At 46.3% G+C, this 19455-nt stretch overlaps 1 protein-coding gene across 2 annotated transcripts; it reads left to right on the forward strand.

Moving 5' to 3' along the window:
- The first annotated feature begins 607 nt into the window (after positions 1 to 607).
- LOC134191195 (zinc finger CCCH domain-containing protein 11A-like) lies at positions 608 to 6313 on the forward strand. 2 transcript variants are annotated; one of them, XM_062659783.1, is made up of 8 exons: positions 608 to 831; positions 898 to 999; positions 2140 to 2208; positions 2457 to 2576; positions 2635 to 2782; positions 3800 to 3871; positions 3937 to 4044; positions 6114 to 6313. In XM_062659783.1, the coding sequence occupies exons 3-8, from the start codon at positions 2155 to 2157 to the stop codon at positions 6173 to 6175; spliced, it is 564 nt and encodes a 187-aa protein (XP_062515767.1). In that variant the 5' UTR covers positions 608 to 831; positions 898 to 999; positions 2140 to 2154; the 3' UTR covers positions 6176 to 6313. The 2 variants fall into 2 exon arrangements, with proteins under 2 accessions (XP_062515767.1, XP_062515766.1); XM_062659782.1 differs by having other exon boundaries at positions 608 to 999.
- The last annotated feature ends 13142 nt before the right edge of the window (positions 6314 to 19455 follow it).

Genomic DNA, 19455 nt, shown 5'->3' on the forward strand with positions numbered 1-19455 from the left:
CAGCTGTTCAACCAGAGACCTCTTCAAACTGGTGGACACGTAATACAGCTAGCTATCTATTAAAATATGCAGACTACTAGTAGCTAGACTACGGTACGTATAGTCACGTAGACATAGATTAGCTTTTTAGTTCTTCAGGAACATTGCATGGGCTTACACGTAATCTATACCTTACATTGTATATCTATAGTAAACATGCTTCTAAGTATAAAGTTTATAATAAACTGTCAACATTTTTGCTGTTCTGCTGAATACTGGCGGACAGACTGTGCTGTCTCTTTATCTTTTGTATTCGCTTCGGCATCACATACCTACTGACAGAAGGAGTTGTTTGAGTTGATCTCCTACTACTAAACACACTGGGGCAGCCAGCTTTTGCAGGAACAGAGCTTGAATTTCTCATGTGTTTTCATCTGCTGAGGGCTGTAGGCTGCACCCAAATTCTTTGCCTGTGCTTTGTTATCCCTGTATGACTGCCAAAAGTGTGTAATGCTGAAACTAAACGCTGCTGCTTGGTCGGTGGATGTGTTGATTTTCCTCAACATTTCCAGTAGTTTCACAAAACTTTTTAACAGCTGTCAGCTACTCATCATTATTTGTCATGTTGGGGGCAAGTCCAGTTTCTAGGTCAACCATGACTTCATTGAGACTTGTTTTGACTGTCTCAATTGTCTGATTCTTGTCTTCACCACTACTGGGTATTTCAGTCTCCTTCATGGTTGTTTTCTGCCTTTTCTGTTGGAACAGATCATCATCCAGCATGGCTGATTCTTTGAAAGAATGTCGTATGTCTTCATTATGCCACTGAATATCAACAGAGAGGGACTGCAAGTACTCTTCATCTGACTTTGGTGAAGACTGCTATAGAAGCTAATGGGTTGGCAATCTTTTTACAAGAGCTACGCCTGCAAGGAGCTGATGGGGATCAACAGCAACGAGGAGTGGAGAACGTGAAGGATGAGAAGTTGGCTGTTGTGGAGGACAAAGCAGCAGCATTGGGTACAGATTGCAGTGACTGGATTGTGTAGCACGTGTTTGCTGATAGAGTGACGGATAAGCAGACAAACGGATAGACTGACACTGTCACAGACAGATGGATAGACGGACAGATGGACAGACACACAGATGTACAGATGGACAGACTCATACAGACAGATGGACAGACTCACAGACAGAGAGATAGACAGGCACACAGACAGACAGATGGATAGACACACAGACAGACAGATGGACAGACACACAGACAGACAGATGGACAGACACACAGACAGAGAGATAGACAGGCACACAGACAGACAGATGGACAGACACACAGACAGACAGATGGACAGACACACAGACAGACAGATGGACAGACACACAGACAGACAGATGGACAGACACACAGACAGACAGATGGACAGAAATGGACAGACAGACAAACAATGGACAGACAGATGGACAGAAAAACAGATGGACAAACAATTGACAGACAGACATACAAACAATGGACAGACAGACAGACAAACAATGGACATATATTTGACAGACAAGCAAACAAACAATGGATAGACAGATGGACAAACAATTGACAGACACAGACAAACAATGGACAGACACATAGACAAACAATTGACAGACAGACAGACAGAGACAGGTGGACAAACAATTGACAGACACAGGCAAGCAGTGGACAGACACACAGACAAACAATGGACAGACACACAGACAAACAATTGACAGACAGATGGACATACAGACAGACAGGTGGACAAACAATTGACAGACACAGGCAAGCAATGGACAGACAGGTGAACAAACAATTGATAGACACAGGCAAGCAATGGACAGACAGGTGGACAAACAATTGATAGACACAGACAAACAATGGACAGACACATAGACAAACAATTGACAGACAGGTTGACAAACAATTGACAGATGACAAATGTATCATGAATGGTAAATACACCACACACACACACACACACACACACACACACACACACACACACACACACACACACCTATCTGCCACACCCACGCACTTTTCATCTAAACTCATTTCAAGTCTCTGTTTGTCTGTTGTGTCCTTTTTGTGGTGTGAAACACAGAAGTTGCATGACGTCGATTAGTTTATGTATTTCATATGTGTTGCAGGGTTGAGGCGATCGAATGGCTACGAAAGGAGACGATTGTTACTTCTATTATAATACTGAATGTCTGAAGGTACAGTTGATATAGTCACCAATCATGTGAATTATTGATTAATAATTTATTAATATAAATTAATTGTATGCTATTTATTTATATTAATAAATAAATAAATAAATAATTTGCATATAATTAATTTATATAAATTAATTGTATACAATTTTTTTAATTTTTGTTATTTAATAATAATTTATTTATATAAATTATTTGTATGCAAATTATTTTTTATTTTTTGTATGTCTTGACTGTCGTCTCTATTCCAGGGTGACCAATGCCCTTTCTGTCACAGTCAAGCTGCACTCGGTAACAACACTGTCTGTGCGTTGTGGCTACAAGGGTCGTGCTTTCGATCAGCATGTCCGTTCAGACATATGCATATCACTGTGAATGGTGACACTTTCGTCTATTTCTCACATTCTTGTGAGAATGTCGAATGTTTAGCCGTTGAAGAGTGAGTTGTTGTGTTGCTTTGAGATTCAACCAAGTGGCTGCCTCAAGCCCAACTGTCCTTTCAAACATTTCAAGCCAAGAAATGTGATCACACTGGGAACAAGCTCAATGCCGGTGATGTCAACGACACAGCCAGTTGGTACGATGTTTTAATTAATTAATGGGAGAGTTCAGGGGATAGCAGCATGTACAGACAAGTGGGCAAATGGTTGGACTTGATAGACAGACAGAGGGAAAGAGACGGATGATGGGAAGTTGATTGGATGGAAGGGAAGACGTGTAGACAGATGGAGAATCAAAGATGTTTGGATGGATGGACAGACAGACAGATGGACAGACAGACAGACAGACAGATGGACAGACGTAATAGTGTTGAAATTTTAAATATATGTATTGACAGACAGATGGACAGACAGACAAGCAAATGGACAGACAGACAGACAGACAGACAGACAGATGGAGAATCTAAGATGTTTGGATGGATGGACAGACAGACAGACAGACAGACAGACAGATGGAGAATCAAAGTGACTAGCCTCCACCCTGTCCCGACTCTACTTCCTGTCTGTACAGCATGACAAAACTTCCACGTACGTACGGGACAGACAAAATGGCACTTATCTATAGATGTTTGAATGGATGGATAGACAATGGACAGATAGACAGATGGAGAGAAGGACAGACAGAGAGATGGACATACATACATACAGACAGATGACAGACAGACAATGGACAGACTTACAGACAGACAGATAATGGACAGACAAGTAGACAAACAGACAGAAAGATGGACAGACAAGTAGACAAACAGACAGAAAGATGGACAGACAGATAGACAGATGGACATACAGACAGACAGACAAATGGACAGACAAGTAGACAAACAGACAGAAAGATGGACAAACAATACACAGACAGGAGAGAGAGAGGACAGACAGAGAGATGGACATACAAACAGACAGATGAACAGACAGACAGACAGACAATGGACCGATAAGTAGACAAACAGACAGAGAGATGGACAAACAATGGACAGACAGAGAGATGGACATACAAGCAGACTGATGGACAGATTCATGAATGAAAGAAGACACTAATCCTGTACAATCCCTCCATCCCTCCACAGCAAAGATCTACATTTTGTATTTTGTTTCAGTTGCTGTCAGACCGTCTGTTTGTGCTTCTACCAACTTGGTTCAAGCACAGGACACGGAGATGCCAAATTTCTGTGAGAATCACTCTTGTGTGTTGCTTGGCTAAATATCAGTAATGAGAACTCGTCTCTTGTGTCAGTTGGAGTTGTAAAGGAAGTGATGACGTCTCTATCAGTCCAGTCAGACAACAAAGGAATATCAAATTTGACTGTTAGCGGGCGGATAGTCACACTAAGAAAACCGTTAGGTGAGGGTGTGTGTGTGTGTGTGTGTGTGTGTGTGTGTGTGTGTGTGTGTTTGTCTGTGTGTGTGTGTGTGTGTGTGTGTGTGTGTGTGTGTGTGTGTGTTTGTGTCTGTCTGTCTGTCTGTCTGTATGTATGTCTATCTGTCTGTCTGTCTGTGTTTGTCTGTCTTTGTCTGTGTGTGTGTGTGTGTGTGTGTGTGTGTGTGTGTTGTGTGTGTGTCCAAGTGCCTGGATATTATTCTTGCTGTCCCGGGTTTCTTGTACACGACGCACTGTGCAGAATGTCAACAGTAACGATTCCGGTATTTGTAGTTCTTGTTTGATTCTATTGTGGTAGCATCTTTCTTGGCCTCAACGTGTGTTGAATATGTGTGTGCTGTTAGGAGCATCTTCTTCTGCTTGCAGTTTGGCATGGGAATGGTCTGCTAACTACATAAATCAGGAATTAGGTATAGCAATTGAGTTTTAGAGCAGCAGTTGAAAAAATTCTTGGTACGTTTCTAATAAATAAATAGATTTTGGGCAAGGATTCAATTATCAAGATTGATATTCTAAACATTTGTGTGTAAGCAATGCTAGTATGTATACCTTGCTTTGTCAACATTTGCTTAATATTTAATTTAAAGAATTTTGAGAAATTTTTAGAATACTTTGACGTGTGCTGGTGTGTGCTGGGTTTGATAGTTAGTTAATTCAACATCTAAAATTTAGTTTCAATCATTTGTCTGTTAATTTGCAGTTTGATAATGATTTATACAGCCTACATTGATTGATTTGTACCGCCAATTTATATATAGTCGATATTATTGTATACAGGCAATATTGATTGATGTATACTGTACAGTAAATATTGATTGATATATACATTAGCAATAGTGTTGAGCTTAACCTTGTTTCGAAGACTGACATTCTCTATTTCAAGTTAGTCAAGAAGCAGCAAGACGTCTATGTGGAAACATGGATTATTTTGGTGACCTTGTTCTTTAGTGTGGACATAGACTTTTTTTGTGGATAAAACCCCATGATGCAACCAGTGAAATTATTTGGCATGCACTGCTTGTAGATAACAAGGAATTCAAACGAGAACTAAAACGAAGGATCGAGCAATAATAGTCTTACTATATATCAATCGATATTGACTGGCTGTATAAGATCATATTGACTATATATAAATAGACTGTATAAATCAATCAATGTAGGCTGTAGAAATCATTATCAAACTGTAAATTTACAGACAAATATGATTTTAGGTATAATTTTACATGTTGAATTAACTATCAAACCCAACACACCTCAGATTATTCAAAAAATTTCTCAATTTAAAAAAATTAAGTATTAAATAAATGTAGAAAAAGTGAGGTATGCTGTATGCTATACATTCTTTACATATACTTTACATGTATACGATACATGGTTTGGTTGCAGCCAATAATACAGAAAGAGGATGTGCATGTGTAGAGGTATGGTTGGCATGTGAGGGTTGCCTCGTGATGAATTTGAAGCTAAAGAAGAGATCTCATTCTAGGAACACTTTCACTTAAGAGAGGACTGCAATTTGCCTCTGTAATTTTTGGAATAAGTTTATTTCTTGTGGCAGGGTACAAGACCTACGATACCACAAATATGACTCAATGTTAACTAATTAAGTTGTCACTAGTACAGATAATCGTGAAATATTGGATTGGCTACCTGTATCGATCGGTATATACGTATCAGCTTGTATTGGTCTAGATTATCAGTTATTGGAGAATAAGTAAAACTGTTTTATCAGTGCAACTTTAGCAAAAAAGGGATTTTGTACATGTTCCAGTGCAGGCATGTATGTATGTTTTGCCTTTAACAGCCAGTGCTGCAAAAATGGTGCAGCTATACTTTTTTGTGGTGTTCTGGACAGCAACAAATGTCCATATATATTGGTCCCTTGAAAATCAATGGTTCAGCGAGTGTGGTCCATGTCATTACACTGTACAAGTAACCAGTTCATGTACTGTACAGTCTTTTAATTAATTGATTAATTAAATGAAAAATTTTACTGAAGAAATGCTATGCTTAATATTTTGCATTGTGTGTAGGACATGTGAAGAAGATTGCATATATTTGGAAGGTTGGAGCAATGAATGGCATGTCAAAGTAGTGTCCAGCAAAATCATGCCACTATTCAAGCTGCTAGTGCAACAGCTGTGACATTTGTTGACCAGTTTACGATGCTGTAGAATTCAATTCTAACCAGTTATAGTCATTACCGGTTGGATATAATAATATAAACACACACACACACACACACACACACACACACACACACACACACACACACACACGCACGCGCGCGCACACACACACACACACACACACACACACACACACACACACACACACACACAAACCACATATATAATAAGCTAAGTGTATACTGAGCACTGATAACAATCTGTGGCATATCAGTACTGAGTAGCAAGTCAAATAAAAACCTGTTTGTAGTTGTGTGTGTACAATGTTGCATTTAGTAACTCTTGCATACTGCTTCAAGTGTGCTTTAGCGAATTACGGTTAATTAGTAAAATTCACGTACATATACCTGGGAGGCAATGGAGTTGGCTTCATGTATTGCTTGGAACTCTCTAATTCCTTCAAGATTGAATACGCCAAATAGGAATGCACCGGCTTGAGTGTTGTCTCCAGCCTGCTCATTGATTCTTCCAGCCAGATTTCTGCAGGCAGGGCATCATTGGGCTACTGTGTGGGTCGCTAAAGTGAGTGGCTTTGCGCACAGTGATGAGCTGGCCCTTCTCTGGACTCACATTGGGAAAGGTCAGTCTCGTACAGTCTTGCCTGTTTAGGTGTCTAGCGGACCTAGATGCATTGAAAAAGAAGTAGACACGTGATGGAGTGCAGATTGAGTCTCATGTACGTGTGCATAAGTACGGCTTCACTATCTAACCTGCCCTTGAATGTCGTAAGAAAAGAGCTCGAAAACTTGGCAAACATGTCGCGAAAGAAACAGGCGGGACTAAACGCACGTTTGACTGGATTTGGCGCGGATTACGTAGAGCCGGCACGTGAAGGACGGGCTTATGGCACGTGCAGATAACAGCTTATACGGGACGTTTATCCGGGTACTAAAGAAAGTGGGCCCAAAAAAAAAATTCGCAACACTAGGCCTCCCTTCGCTTTTGGTGGTCCGACCGCGCGAGGATAGCAATAGGACTGTCTCGTGTGATGTTCTCTCCGAAAAGCAAAGGGAGGCCTACTGTCTGTTCCCCATAAGTGTGAACTTTGAAAATGATCAATATCTCTGCTGTTTTTTGGACTTTCGCGATCATCTCGGTATCGTTAGAAACCGCTAGGTCTGGCATTTCTGTTTATCAAATTATCTAAGCCTTTCCTACAAACGAAACGGAAGAATAGTACTTGTGCATATCAAACACAAACGGATGGAGCAATGGCTATTATCCAATTATCTTGTAAGACAAACAGATCAGCAACTGGAACAATTTAAGATAATTGGTATAACATGGTCCAACTGGACCAGCTCTTAGTGCTCTAATGAGCACACCTGGTGTGACCTCTACTTCATTACTCACTTCCGAGTTCACGATTATACAGTAGTAACTCATTATGTCACGTGATAACTTAACTAATTATGCAATTAGTAAAACCCACCTTTTGTTGGTTCGTTTCAGATTGCTAAATGGAGTTTAACGGAACCGTTAATCGTAGTTGAATTCACTTACTCGGTGCGGCCGCTGCACGTGCAAGAAGGCGTGCACGGTTGGCGCTAAGTGTCGTCGCGCAGGCGCATAGCTCACATCGGTCTGCGCGCGAGCAAGCAGTCTCCGTGTCGTTTTTTCTCCGTGTGGGATGGCAGAGCAACATCACACTGCAGTCTCAGATGACGCCCAGGGTGGGCACGGGTTGTCTAATCAGCAGCTTCAGGAGCTGATGACCAAAACAGCGAGGAAGGCAGTCGCGGAGTTTGTGCGGGCTTCTCGGCCGCCTGTATCGGAGACCAACGCAGCAGAAGGTAGTGGCGTACTCGACGCGTCATCACGCTGGGCGTCGTTATTGCTCATGTAGCCGTCTGCCCGACGTAGTCAAATACTGCATGTTCGTTGAGAGTAATTTGCCAGTCGTATGTTTAGCTAGCGTTTATGACTTGTATGGCTTGCATGGGAGAGTGTTCAGAGGTGTCAGTTATGGCGGGTGCGTGCGTTAGTGTCGGCATGGTTAATTTACTGGGGAAAGTGGCCGTTGCGTGGCGGCCACGTAGCCGGCGGTACAGTCATTGGTGAAGGCGTTGCATGATCCGGGATGGCAGGTTTCGGGACGGCACGTGGAGCGGCTCGGAAGACAGGCAACCATCAGCGGCGGACGACTGTACGTATACTATATGTGTATAGGTAGCAAAAAATGTGTCATGTACTGAGCGGTGATGTCAGGGCTGAGTGGCTATTGTGAGACCACCCGCGGTGGTTAGCGCAGGGCCAGCGGTATTCGGTTTGGCACTAGTCAGGTTTGCTCACGCATGATCAGCAGGCGGGATGGCTGGTCCAGGTGTGGTTTGCTCGCGCAGGATCAGCAGGCGGTCCCCTTTAGTGTGGCGAAACGTCTGGTCCAGGGCTAATGCTAGTCAGGTTGGCTCACGCACGATCAGCAGGCGGTCCAATTCCTGTGGCAGGACGGCTGGTCCAGGCCGGGGCAGGGCCGGCACTAGTCAGGTTTTGCTCACGCAGGATCAGCAGGCGGTCCCCGCTGTGTGGCGGGACGGCTGGTCCAGGGCTGGTGCTAGTCAGGTTGGCTCACGCACGATCAGCAGGCGGTCCAATTCGGTGGCAGGACGGCTGGTCCAGGCCGGGGCAGGGCCGGCACTAGTCAGGTTTTTGCTCACGCACGATCAGCAGGCGGTCCCCGTTGAGGGGCGTTTGTAGCAGTGGTCTGGCGCGGAGACTGAACGCGTTGTACGTGCATGGCGTTATAATTAAACTCTGTTCCACAACTGCTAAGTTCATGGTGTGCAGGTAACGAAACTGATCTGGGTCTAATGCCACCAGCGATGGCGTTGGAGCACGTGCCCCTTCTGGATCATGGGGGATGGACGCCGAGCAGCGGTCCGAGGGAACGCCCGAGGTCACCGCGTCAGGAAGCCAAACAGGCCCCTTCTTTTTGAGTGAGGCGTTCGCTCCCGTACCAGCGAAGCTGGTAAAGAGGATCCAGGCGCTGGAGTTTGTGGATATGGCGGATTTGCTGCCAGACAACATAGAGATGCGTCGGCGGGAGGAGGGCTCGTCGCTGGGAGAGGCAATGATGGCGGTGGGCAGACGGGCACGGCAGGTGACACATTTGCCCACGTGGGTGCAGTGCTTCACCACATACATTGCAATCGTGGCAGGAAGGCACCCGAGTAGGGTGCAAGACATGCTGGCATACCTCAGGCTCATTGTCAGAGAGGCGCAGAGAGCGGGAGGAGATGCATGGCGGCAGTATGACGCGAGGTTTCGTAAGTTTGCTGCTGTGCACCAATCCGTCACATGGGGACAGCCGCTCCCGTCCATGTACGCGTCGTGCTTTATGGCATCTCGAGCGGTGGCTTCCCCATGCGAGCACTGCCTGGAGCTGGATCACTCGTCGGCGGAATGTGCTTGGCATCGCACCGTCAGCCCCTCTTTCCACAGGTGGACACGCGCTCCGTGGCCGGCCCGACTCGTTTCGCGCCGTATCCCTCTGCACGGTCTCGGCCGTGGGTGGATTACGGCTCCAAACCGATATGTCACAGGTGGAATATGAGCGCCTGCAAAGGGGCACCGTGGTGCACCTTCAGGCATGCTTGTGAGAAGTGTGGGGAGCGTGGTCACAGGTCTGGTGAATGCAGAGGAAAGGGGGCCGGCGAGCGCGTCTTCACCTCAACGAGCGGTGGAGGTGTTGGACAGATCCTGCCTGTCTCATACGGCCCAAGATTGCTGAGAAGCGTTGACGCTACGTGTTGAGTGTTTTTTCTTCTTTATTTCTGGCTATTGGCTTTAATTAATTAAGACAGCAACAGGGTAACCCCTTCTGCGTTCTTACGTGTAATTGGTGTACACAGGAGTCTCTGGTCAGACGAGGCGCTGGCTCGATTGTAACGTGGTTAGTGGGCGATATCGGTATGTGATAGACTTACTGGCTCTAGACCAGTGCCGTCCCACACAAAACAGGAGGCGAACGTCGGGAAAAGCGGCAGTGTCGAGTAAAAGTGCGTTTCCCCTTCGGCTGGAAGCATGGAGCCACTGCCTGTCGTCGCATCCCGATTCAGAGTACGTCAGCTATATCTTACGAGGACTTGAACAAGGTTTTCGGATTGGCTTTGACTATGGTCGCTTTGGATGCCGTAGGGCTAGACGGAACATGTTGTCGGCAAGACAGAATGCGTCGGTGGTAGACGAATACTTACGCGAAGAGGAATCGCTTGGTAGAGTTGTACCAGTCAAGGGGTCCGGGCGTTGGGTTCAGATTAGCCCTTTTGGCGTCATCCCAAAATCTCATCAGCCTGGAAAGTGGCGCTTGATAGTGGACCTGTCGTCTCCTCATGGGGTGAGTGTAAACGATGGCATCGATAAGCAGCTGAGCTCATTGTCCTATGCCCGCATCGACGACGCCGCGCGGCGCGTTCTTCAGACAGGAACGGGTACCCTGTTGGCAAAGCTGGATCTACAGAGTGCCTATAGGGTGATACCTGTAAATGGCGACGACTGGCATCTGTTGGGAGTGAGGTGGAATGGGCGAGTTTGCTTGGATACCGCTCTGCCGTTCGGGTTGCGCTCGGCGGTGGCGGATGCCTTATTGTGGGCTATGTACGGGTGCGGGCGTGTCTTCAGCGCTCCATCATTTAGACGATTTTCTCTTCTTCGGCGATCCAGGGACAGAGGAATGTGCCAACAACCTGGGTCTCGCATTGGCAGCGTGCAGAAGTTTGGGCGTTCCGGTAGCGGAGCACAAGATCGAAGGTCCGGCCTGTTGCATGACATTCCTTGGCATTGAGATTGACACAATTGAAAGTTGCTTGCGTTTACCCAAGAATAAGCTGTGGCGCCTCTGTGAGCTGCTGAGGGAATGGTCGCACAAGCGAGCCTGTACGAAGCGCGAGCTGTTGTCGCTGGTTGGTCTATTGCACCATGCCGCCACCGTCGTTAAACCTGGTCGGATGTTTGTTCGGCGGTTGATCGACTTGTCGGCGATTCCGAAGGAGTTGCACTTCGACGTTCGGCTGAACAAGGATGCTCGCTCGGGTATCTGGTGGTGGGTCAGATTTATCGAGAGATGGAACGGTCAAGGTTTGCTGGCCGCAGTCGGTCGTCTGCTCCCGTCCGTAACAGTGCAGTTGGATGCGTCCGGAGGCTGGGGTTGCGGTGCAGTGTGGAGTAAATTGTGGCTTCAGGTTGAATGGCCTGCGTCGTGGGCCGATGTTTCCATTGCTCCAAAAGAATTGGCACCGATTGTTTTTGCCGCCCTGGTCTTCGGTCGGGACCTTCAAAACCACCATGTCTTGTTTCAGTCGGACAACTCCACAGTTGTCGCAGCGCTGCAGCAAGGTACGTGCCGGGATCCGCGTGTGATGCAACTGCTTCGCATGCTTCACTTTGTGGCTGCGCACTATAGTTTTACTTTTACATCAGCGCACCTGCCAGGCCGGTGTAACACACTCGCGGACGCTATATCTCGCAACCAGGCTAACTCAAGTGCTCTTATGTCGTCGCAGTTGTCTCAGATTTCCCATCCCGTCTCATCAACCATCATCGACCTGGTGTGCGACCTGGAGGTGGACTGGACATCGGACGATTGGAACAGTCGGTTGCGCGCTTGCTTGGAGCAGGTATAGCTGCGTCGACGGCCCGGTCGTATCGTTCGGGTTATGCACGGTATCGGAGGTTCTGCGCTAGAGCTCACGTGTTGCCTTTTCCAACGTCAGAACGGATACTGTGCTTGTTCGTCGCGTCCTTAGACGATGCTCAACTCTCTCATGCCACCATCAAGTGTTACCTGTCGGCGGTACGGCACTTTCAGATTTGCCATGGCTATAGTAACCCGTTCTCTTCCCCCCTCCCGCGATTGGAGCTCGTACCACGGGGAATCAAGAGGCTAAAGGGGGGGGGGCGGTGGTTCGCCCTGGACGCTTGCCCGTTACGCCGGAGGTGCTCAGAATGTTACGGCACCACTGGTCTCCAAGGGCTTCAGATTTTGACGTGGTGATGCTATGGGGTGCTTGCTGCCTGGGGTTCTTTGCTTTCCTTCGGGCTGGCGAGTTCACAGTGCCCTCTCGGGCAGCCTATGATCCCTCGGTTCACCTGTCCGTCGAGGATGTCGCGATAGACTCACGTGCTGCTCCGTCGATCATACGTCTTCGGCTGAAGCAATCAAAGACGGACCCGTTTCGGCGGGGTGTCGACATCCATCTTGGCAAAACGGACTCGGACCTCTGCCCCGTCACCGCCGTGTTGGCATATTTGGCGATTAGAGGATCGGCACCGGGACCGCTATTTCTATTTCGCGACGGCGCGACATTGTCAAGAGGCCGCTTGGTAAGCGAGGTCAGAGGGGCGTTGGCTGCCAGCGGCCATGACCCCGCACGCTACTCAGGGCACAGCTTCAGAATAGGGGCAGTGACGGCGGCGGCAAGCCGGGGGTTAGAGGACTCCACCATCCAGACGCTGGGAAGATGGCGCAGCGATGCGTACAAACAATATTTAAAATTAGATAAGAATACTTTGGCTGGCTTTTCGAGATGTCTCGTAGCATCTAAGTAATGAAGGTGGTTTGCGTGTGTTTAGTGTAACTTGTCGTTCACGCCAGTGTCATTCGTTATGCCGGCCTCCAGTGTCCGTGCGGGGTTCCGCAAAGAGCTCGCGCGTGGAGGTAGGTGTCGGCTTGGAAGGAGTGGTGACCACCTTACCTGTGGTCACCTCTCTGTGTTGTGGTATATGGGTCAACAATAATGCAGTTACGGGCCATGTGGGTCGGGGTCCGGTCTCGGTGGCCCGGACCATGGCCGAGCACCGACCTCCCGCGCAGCTTGGGAATCCGAGCCGGACTCCGCCCACTCTACATGGCCACGCTTTCATGGGCAGGCGGGCCATCACGGAACGGAAAGGCAACAAGAGAAATCCAGGTAAGAAGTTTGTTAGGAGTAACGGGAATTCAATGGGACTCTAAATGAGATCATGTGTGTTTTCGTTTACAGCAGAGACGTCACGCAGCAGTCACGCGTACACCGGCAGGCGGCAAACCCGCTAGGCTACACAAAGTCGGTAGATAGTTAGCTATGCATGCAAGCACTCACAATGTTGCTCACTCTCTACCGAAACGACACCAAAAACTCTGCTACGTACAGCCTCTAATTAGCTATAAGGCCATGTCCCGCGCAAAAAACCACGCTCACACTATCTATGTGGATAGTGTAGAGCTGCATACTGCAAAATTTGAATGGCTTCATTCTCAAGTCTTAGGGCGACTCTGCAGGACGTTTTTGGACACGCTGAGTTCAAAAGTGGTCAGTTGGAAGCGTCTTCCGCCATCCTTCATAGTCAAGACGTGCTCGCAGCGATGTCGGGAGAATACTGGAACACTGTTTGCATCCTACCTAGACGAACACACGCATCCAAACGATTCGCTGGTCGCTAGATCTAGACTTAGTGCACAAGAAGCTGTTGTACGCGAGCCCGTCTTACCACTGTGCTCTCCTCTCTCGGTGATCTTTCTGTAGAAGAATACCAGCACTGTGATACTTTGGCTCCATCGCGATCGAAGAAACAAACAAGAACGATCTTCACGGAACAGAGATGATAGCGCATCAGAAACGATAATAGCACCTTTGTTAGAACTAATTGACACCTTTGACGTCTAGACATTTGTTTTCTTAATTACCTGAATGCTGAAAGAGCTTTGCATATCAAAGGAATAATCAGAAAGTAACTCAAATGTGATTTAGAGTCAACCTAGCCGCGTCCCCAGACCGCTTTTGCACGTGAGGGGGCGGGAAAGGCAAGTGAGAGGGCGGGAAGAAAAAAGCGGTCTGGGGACTTCGCTATTGTGAGTGGGTTCGGAAGTAGGCGCAACGACTTAACTCGTTATTACGCTAAACAAGTCTCACAGTTATTAGCTAATTAACAATCTACTTACAGTGATTTGAGAACCAGTTGTTGTTTATGTCATCTACGGCAAGCAGTCTGCTTACGCCTAGAAAGTCTGTATCTTCACAATTGCAGAATTTGCGGCAGTAAGTTTACGTCAGGGCACGAAGAACACAGCTTGTTTGGGACCAAGCAGGAATTCCACATCACCATTTGCAACTAGACGACTACAAAACGCAAAGAAAAGACAGGATTTTGCCTTACCACTGAACTACTGTGTGAGCTTCGTCCACAACCACGGCCGACAAGCACTTCGGGGCTTCCATAGACATAGGGAAATTTCCCTACCTTCATAGCAGCGTCTGACGAATCCGACTCACCAGCAAAGGCAGCTGTAAATCTTTACGCTTAACTTAAAATAGCGACCTGATCTCTCATCAGCGACTTCAATGAAGTCACCACTAGCACCACAGGATCCGCTGGATATGGCCGGAAGCCATTGGCTGCAATGCTAGTCAGGCACAAACGTGCGGGGGAAGATGAAAAATTAGCGACTTTCCAAAGCCCGTAGGAAAGCACGAGAAGACGTCCCGTCCCGTCTACGGACAAGGAGGCGAAGAGATAGCACCTGCAGTGGCTTCAAATTCTGCACGCCGAACAGAGTCAAAACGCTGGACACAGCAGTTGCAATGGCTTCATCGTCAGGCATTGCTCCGAAGTCATCCATAACTACCAGACAACGAGGACGTTCGCTCACACACTAATACCCTAGCAAGCTGTAATTGAGATCACTTACCTCCTAACCTCTTGCACCTGCATAATAGCGTGTCCTGCTGCGTTGCTACTAGCATTCTCATCACCGATTGGCCGCCTTCCTGAAGGCGTGGGTTTTGATTGGCGCGGTTGCAATTGAGCGAACAAGAACCCTCCTCTTCCGAACTAAAAAAAGTGCGTTCACGCATTAGAGAGACCGGTGGAATGTGGCCATTTGCGCAACAAAGATGTTGCCCTCCGGGCAGATATTGGTATCAATCGAAAGCTCTTCACTTGCCGGATCTAATTACACTCACTGTTGGGCTACAGAGAGGTAACTGAAGTTAATAGAGCCAATTTCCTGTATTTTAATGAGTTAGGGGGCGGAGAAAGGCGGGACTAAGGCGGGATTAGGGTTAATTGCATAAAGCTAAGCACATAATTGTTATAGCTAGCAGGCTGTTAACAGTAACCCAACACAGTAAACTTCCCAGTTGGGGTGTCAGCTAGCTAGGAAAGAGTGCGTCTAGGGTCCGTTTCTACTCTTCATCCTTGGAACTTTCAGTTTCAGACGACGACAAATCTTCTGATTCAGGACCAACTTCGAATTCAATGACCATCTGCTCTACAACGTCGTCTAACACACCGTGTATTGTCCTGTAATGCTTCTCCACCTTCTCACGTACGTGCCTCACGCAGTTTGCCCACTTTTCCACAGTAACGTTTGCTAGACCTTCTCTACACAGACGCTTGATGTTTTCAATCGTAAACCCACCAATCCCTGTGTTGTGCTGTGCAGCATAACTGTAGGTCAGAGGAAGCAGGAAGGTCAAAGTCCTCAAATGGATGTCATCAACGCTCAAGAATGCACTAAATGGCTGGTCAGTTTGGTTCTGATATGGTCAAATTAGTCAAGTTCTCGTGGTTTCCAGACGCTTCTCTGAGCCAGAAGTGAATGACTGTACGTATCTGGTACTTAAAGCTGTTCCTAGAAGAGGCGACTGACACATACAACCAGTGAGCGCATAGAAACATCCAGGTTTGTTGTCACGGGTTATAGCAAAAGTGCAATTTTTTAGTATATCATTGCATCATGAAGCAAACCGCGTTTCAAGCCAGCGAGGCAGCCAGAGGCAACACGTTCATACGTACACTTTCACATAACAATATAGTTACCTAATTTGTCATTGACACCAAACGCTCTGAAACATAGATGCTAATTGCCTTCTGTGACAACATAACATCCGTTTACACAAGTACTACGCCACGCCTTAGGGCGTACCCTACATTCCACCAGTCACTCTAATTCCTGAACGCACTTTTTTTAGTGTGATGGGCGTAGTCCCCAGACCGCATTTTTCTCCCCGCCCTCTCACGTGCAAAAGCAGTCTGGTTCCGAGGCTAAAGTCAAATAATCATCATTTGCAAAATAGATCAGGTGACAAACTAGCTTGTCACGTGACATAATGAGTTACTAAGCCTCCCTTTGCTTTTCGGAGAGAACATCACGTGATAAAGTCCCGTTGCTATCCTCGCGTGGTTGGACCACCGAAAGCAAAGGGAGGCCTAGTGTGTCGAGGCTATTCTCTCTATACAAGACAGCACGGCAACACGGACAAGATCATGAGCAGTAACCCAAAATCATCATCCATCACAAATTTAATAAATTATTATCAATGACCAGTTCAATAAAACTACTTTTGTTAAACGTCTGCATCACACTTGAGAGTTTGCCTTTCACACTAAAACATGTTCATAGTTAGTAGAGAACAGTGGGACATGAAATCATGTTTAGATTGAAACGAGGGTTAGCTGATAGTGACGACGGTCAAGTTGAATGAAATAAAAACCAACAAGATTATTCATCTCTGCATGCAATGGCTGACAAGTCAACACAGCTGCCTCTTGACGAGCAAGAAACCAAAACGTTGATTGTTGGATTAGATTGTTACATCTAGTTGATATCTATCATCTTATCAACAACACATCACACTTTCACACACTCAATCAACTCACCCTGCCAGTCCCATTAACATCTGCTGATTTAGTGAGTAGAAACTCAACCATCTCCTTCTGATTATTCTCACACGCTTGTATCAGAAGAGTGTCCTATTTTGAGATCAAACGACGTGCAGTTCATTTCAACATCCAATACACACATTATAACTCACAACACATACCCCATATTCATAACGTCTATTGATATCAACTTTCATCTCCAAACGACGCGTTACCGATTCGATATCACCTCTCCTCACCGCTTCACACAATCCTTTTTCCATTTCTACACAACAAACAAACAATAACACTCCACCACACAAATAACTCACAAACGAAACAAGAGGAACCGATGGCTAGGCGCGTGCGCGTCAAATATTGGCGCCAAACAAAACGCATCATTTACACAACAGTGACGACATCACAGCCAACCTTTTCTATAGTGCTGTACTCACTGCATACACACCGACTGACAATGACTGAGTCTACAACGAAGGGAACAGTCCCTGGGACGTTTGATATCTACATTCTACGCATGTGCATCCATTAACTCACGTGATCAATTAATCATCACGTGCAATAATCTTCAAAGCAGACGATTAATTAAATCAAATGTTGTGTGATGTGTTTACAGGTATAGTAACAGATATTGTAGATTGGAGACGTTCAATACACTTTGAGTATTTATTGTCATCAATTAATTAAATCAGTTATATGAAACAGACAGTCATCTAGACCAATACAAACTGAAAGTTGCTAGTAAAAATAGAATGAAGAGGCAAGCTACGTAGATATCCAGCATATCAATACAATAGCACCACACAAGCACGTCTCTTGTGCAGACAATAGAGAAAGCAAACTTTCTCACTTAATTAATTAATCAAGAGGATAATCGCTGTCTGGCATATATCCCTTATTTCTCTAATCAAATGCCATGTTTGCCATCTGCACGTCGTACTTCCTCGCCGACTTGCTGCCACTACGCTTCTTTACACAAAAGCAGATGCTCACAGTGAAGAAAACGAGAAAGAGCAAAAAGAATGCACCACCGACAGCAACAACAATCTTTCCTGGAGTCGATTCCAGAAGGTCCGACCAATCGTACGATGACTGGCCGTCGTCTGTAGGTCGACATTCCAACTGTGGCTTTTGACCCGATATTAATGTTGTGATTTTTTCATTCAGCTTGCTGATGTTTCGCTTTGCCTCCAGATTCTCAGTTAGCATGAGTTGATACTTAGAGTTTAGTTCACTCTTTTCTGCTGTCAGTCGGTCGATCGTTCGTTGCATGGTGGATATATAATTACTTCAAACTTTTGATGAGATTTCCCCTATTTTGTACAACACAACCTGTACCATGGTGCAGGTCAACAATCATCTAACTACTTCATCTTCTATACCAGAATATTTGAGAATAATGTTAGTGAGAGTGTGTCTTGGTACAGAGTCAAATGCTTTTGGGAGGTCAACAAAACAAATATGTAAGTTGGATCTGTGCTCTACAGCCTTCTCATGACTTGTCTCAGTACCCATGCAAATCTGATCAATTGTTACCTTTTGAGGTCGAAAACCGCATTGCTCTTCTAAAAGTGAAGGTTCTATCACTGGTGTTATCCGACCTAACAAAACATTGGCAAAGACTTTTCCAGGAATACTGAGTAATGATATCCCACAATAGTTATCACATACCAGACGGTCATTCTTTTTACATACACACTTACACACACACACACACACACACACACACACACACACACACACACACACACACACACACACACACACACACACACACACTTGTATTTTGAAGACTAGTAAACTAGCTTTTGTAACATACAATGTGTCACACTGTACCCTATAGAAAATCTTTATGCGATCGTATGAGATTCGCATGCGAGTCTCTTGCGTATGTCGTTTACGCATGCGAATTGGCCGATTTCGCATGCGGAGACTAGCTGGCAATGCGTTACGCACGTGTTCCGCATGCGTTACGCACGAGTTCCGCATGCGTTCGCATGAATTTCGCAACACTCTGGAAGGTTTCGCATAGGAATCGCATGCGAATTGCAATTTCGCATGCGGAGGCTCTAGCTCGCAATGTGTAATCACAAGTTCCGCATGTAGAGAGGCGACCCGATGGTACGAGTTCTGCAAGTGTTGTGTAGAGTAACTCAGTCATACTAATTAGTGGTACCGTATGGACACACCTACTTTCTGACTAGTATATAGAGTACGGGCACAATAGAATCGTGGCCTTTTGGGTTTCAACTGTTGCAAGTCGTATACTCGTTACATTTTGGTGTCAGAAGTGAGTTCATGGCTCAGCAAGGTGCCGATCAGCCAGTTGTACAGCAACCTCAGGTTCAAGCCTATCGTCAGCCGTGCCTACCAGAACCTTTTGCTGATGGCGACATCTCTACCTGGTTGCGTCGCTTTGATCTCTGCTGTTCTGCTAACCGCTGGGACGCCCACGACAAGGTCGTACGGTTGCCTACTCTGCTGCAAGGACGAGCCTTTGCAGTGTTTGAACGGCTGACCCAACAGCAAACGGATACGTACGACCACC

Source organism: Corticium candelabrum, chromosome 15 (assembly GCF_963422355.1).
Source record: "Corticium candelabrum chromosome 15, ooCorCand1.1, whole genome shotgun sequence".
Taxonomy (NCBI): domain Eukaryota; kingdom Metazoa; phylum Porifera; class Homoscleromorpha; order Homosclerophorida; family Plakinidae; genus Corticium; species Corticium candelabrum.

Coding starts and splice junctions, on each gene's coding strand:
- LOC134191195 (XM_062659782.1), top strand. CDS start 2,155: ATGGCTACGAAAGGAGACGATTGTTACTTCTATTATAATACTGAATGT. Junction 2,209..2,456: donor ATAATACTGAATGTCTGAAG/GTACAGTTGATA, acceptor TCTCTATTCCAG/GGTGACCAATGCCCTTTCTG. Junction 2,577..2,634: donor TCAGACATATGCATATCACT/GTGAATGGTGAC, acceptor TCGAATGTTTAG/CCGTTGAAGAGTGAGTTGTT.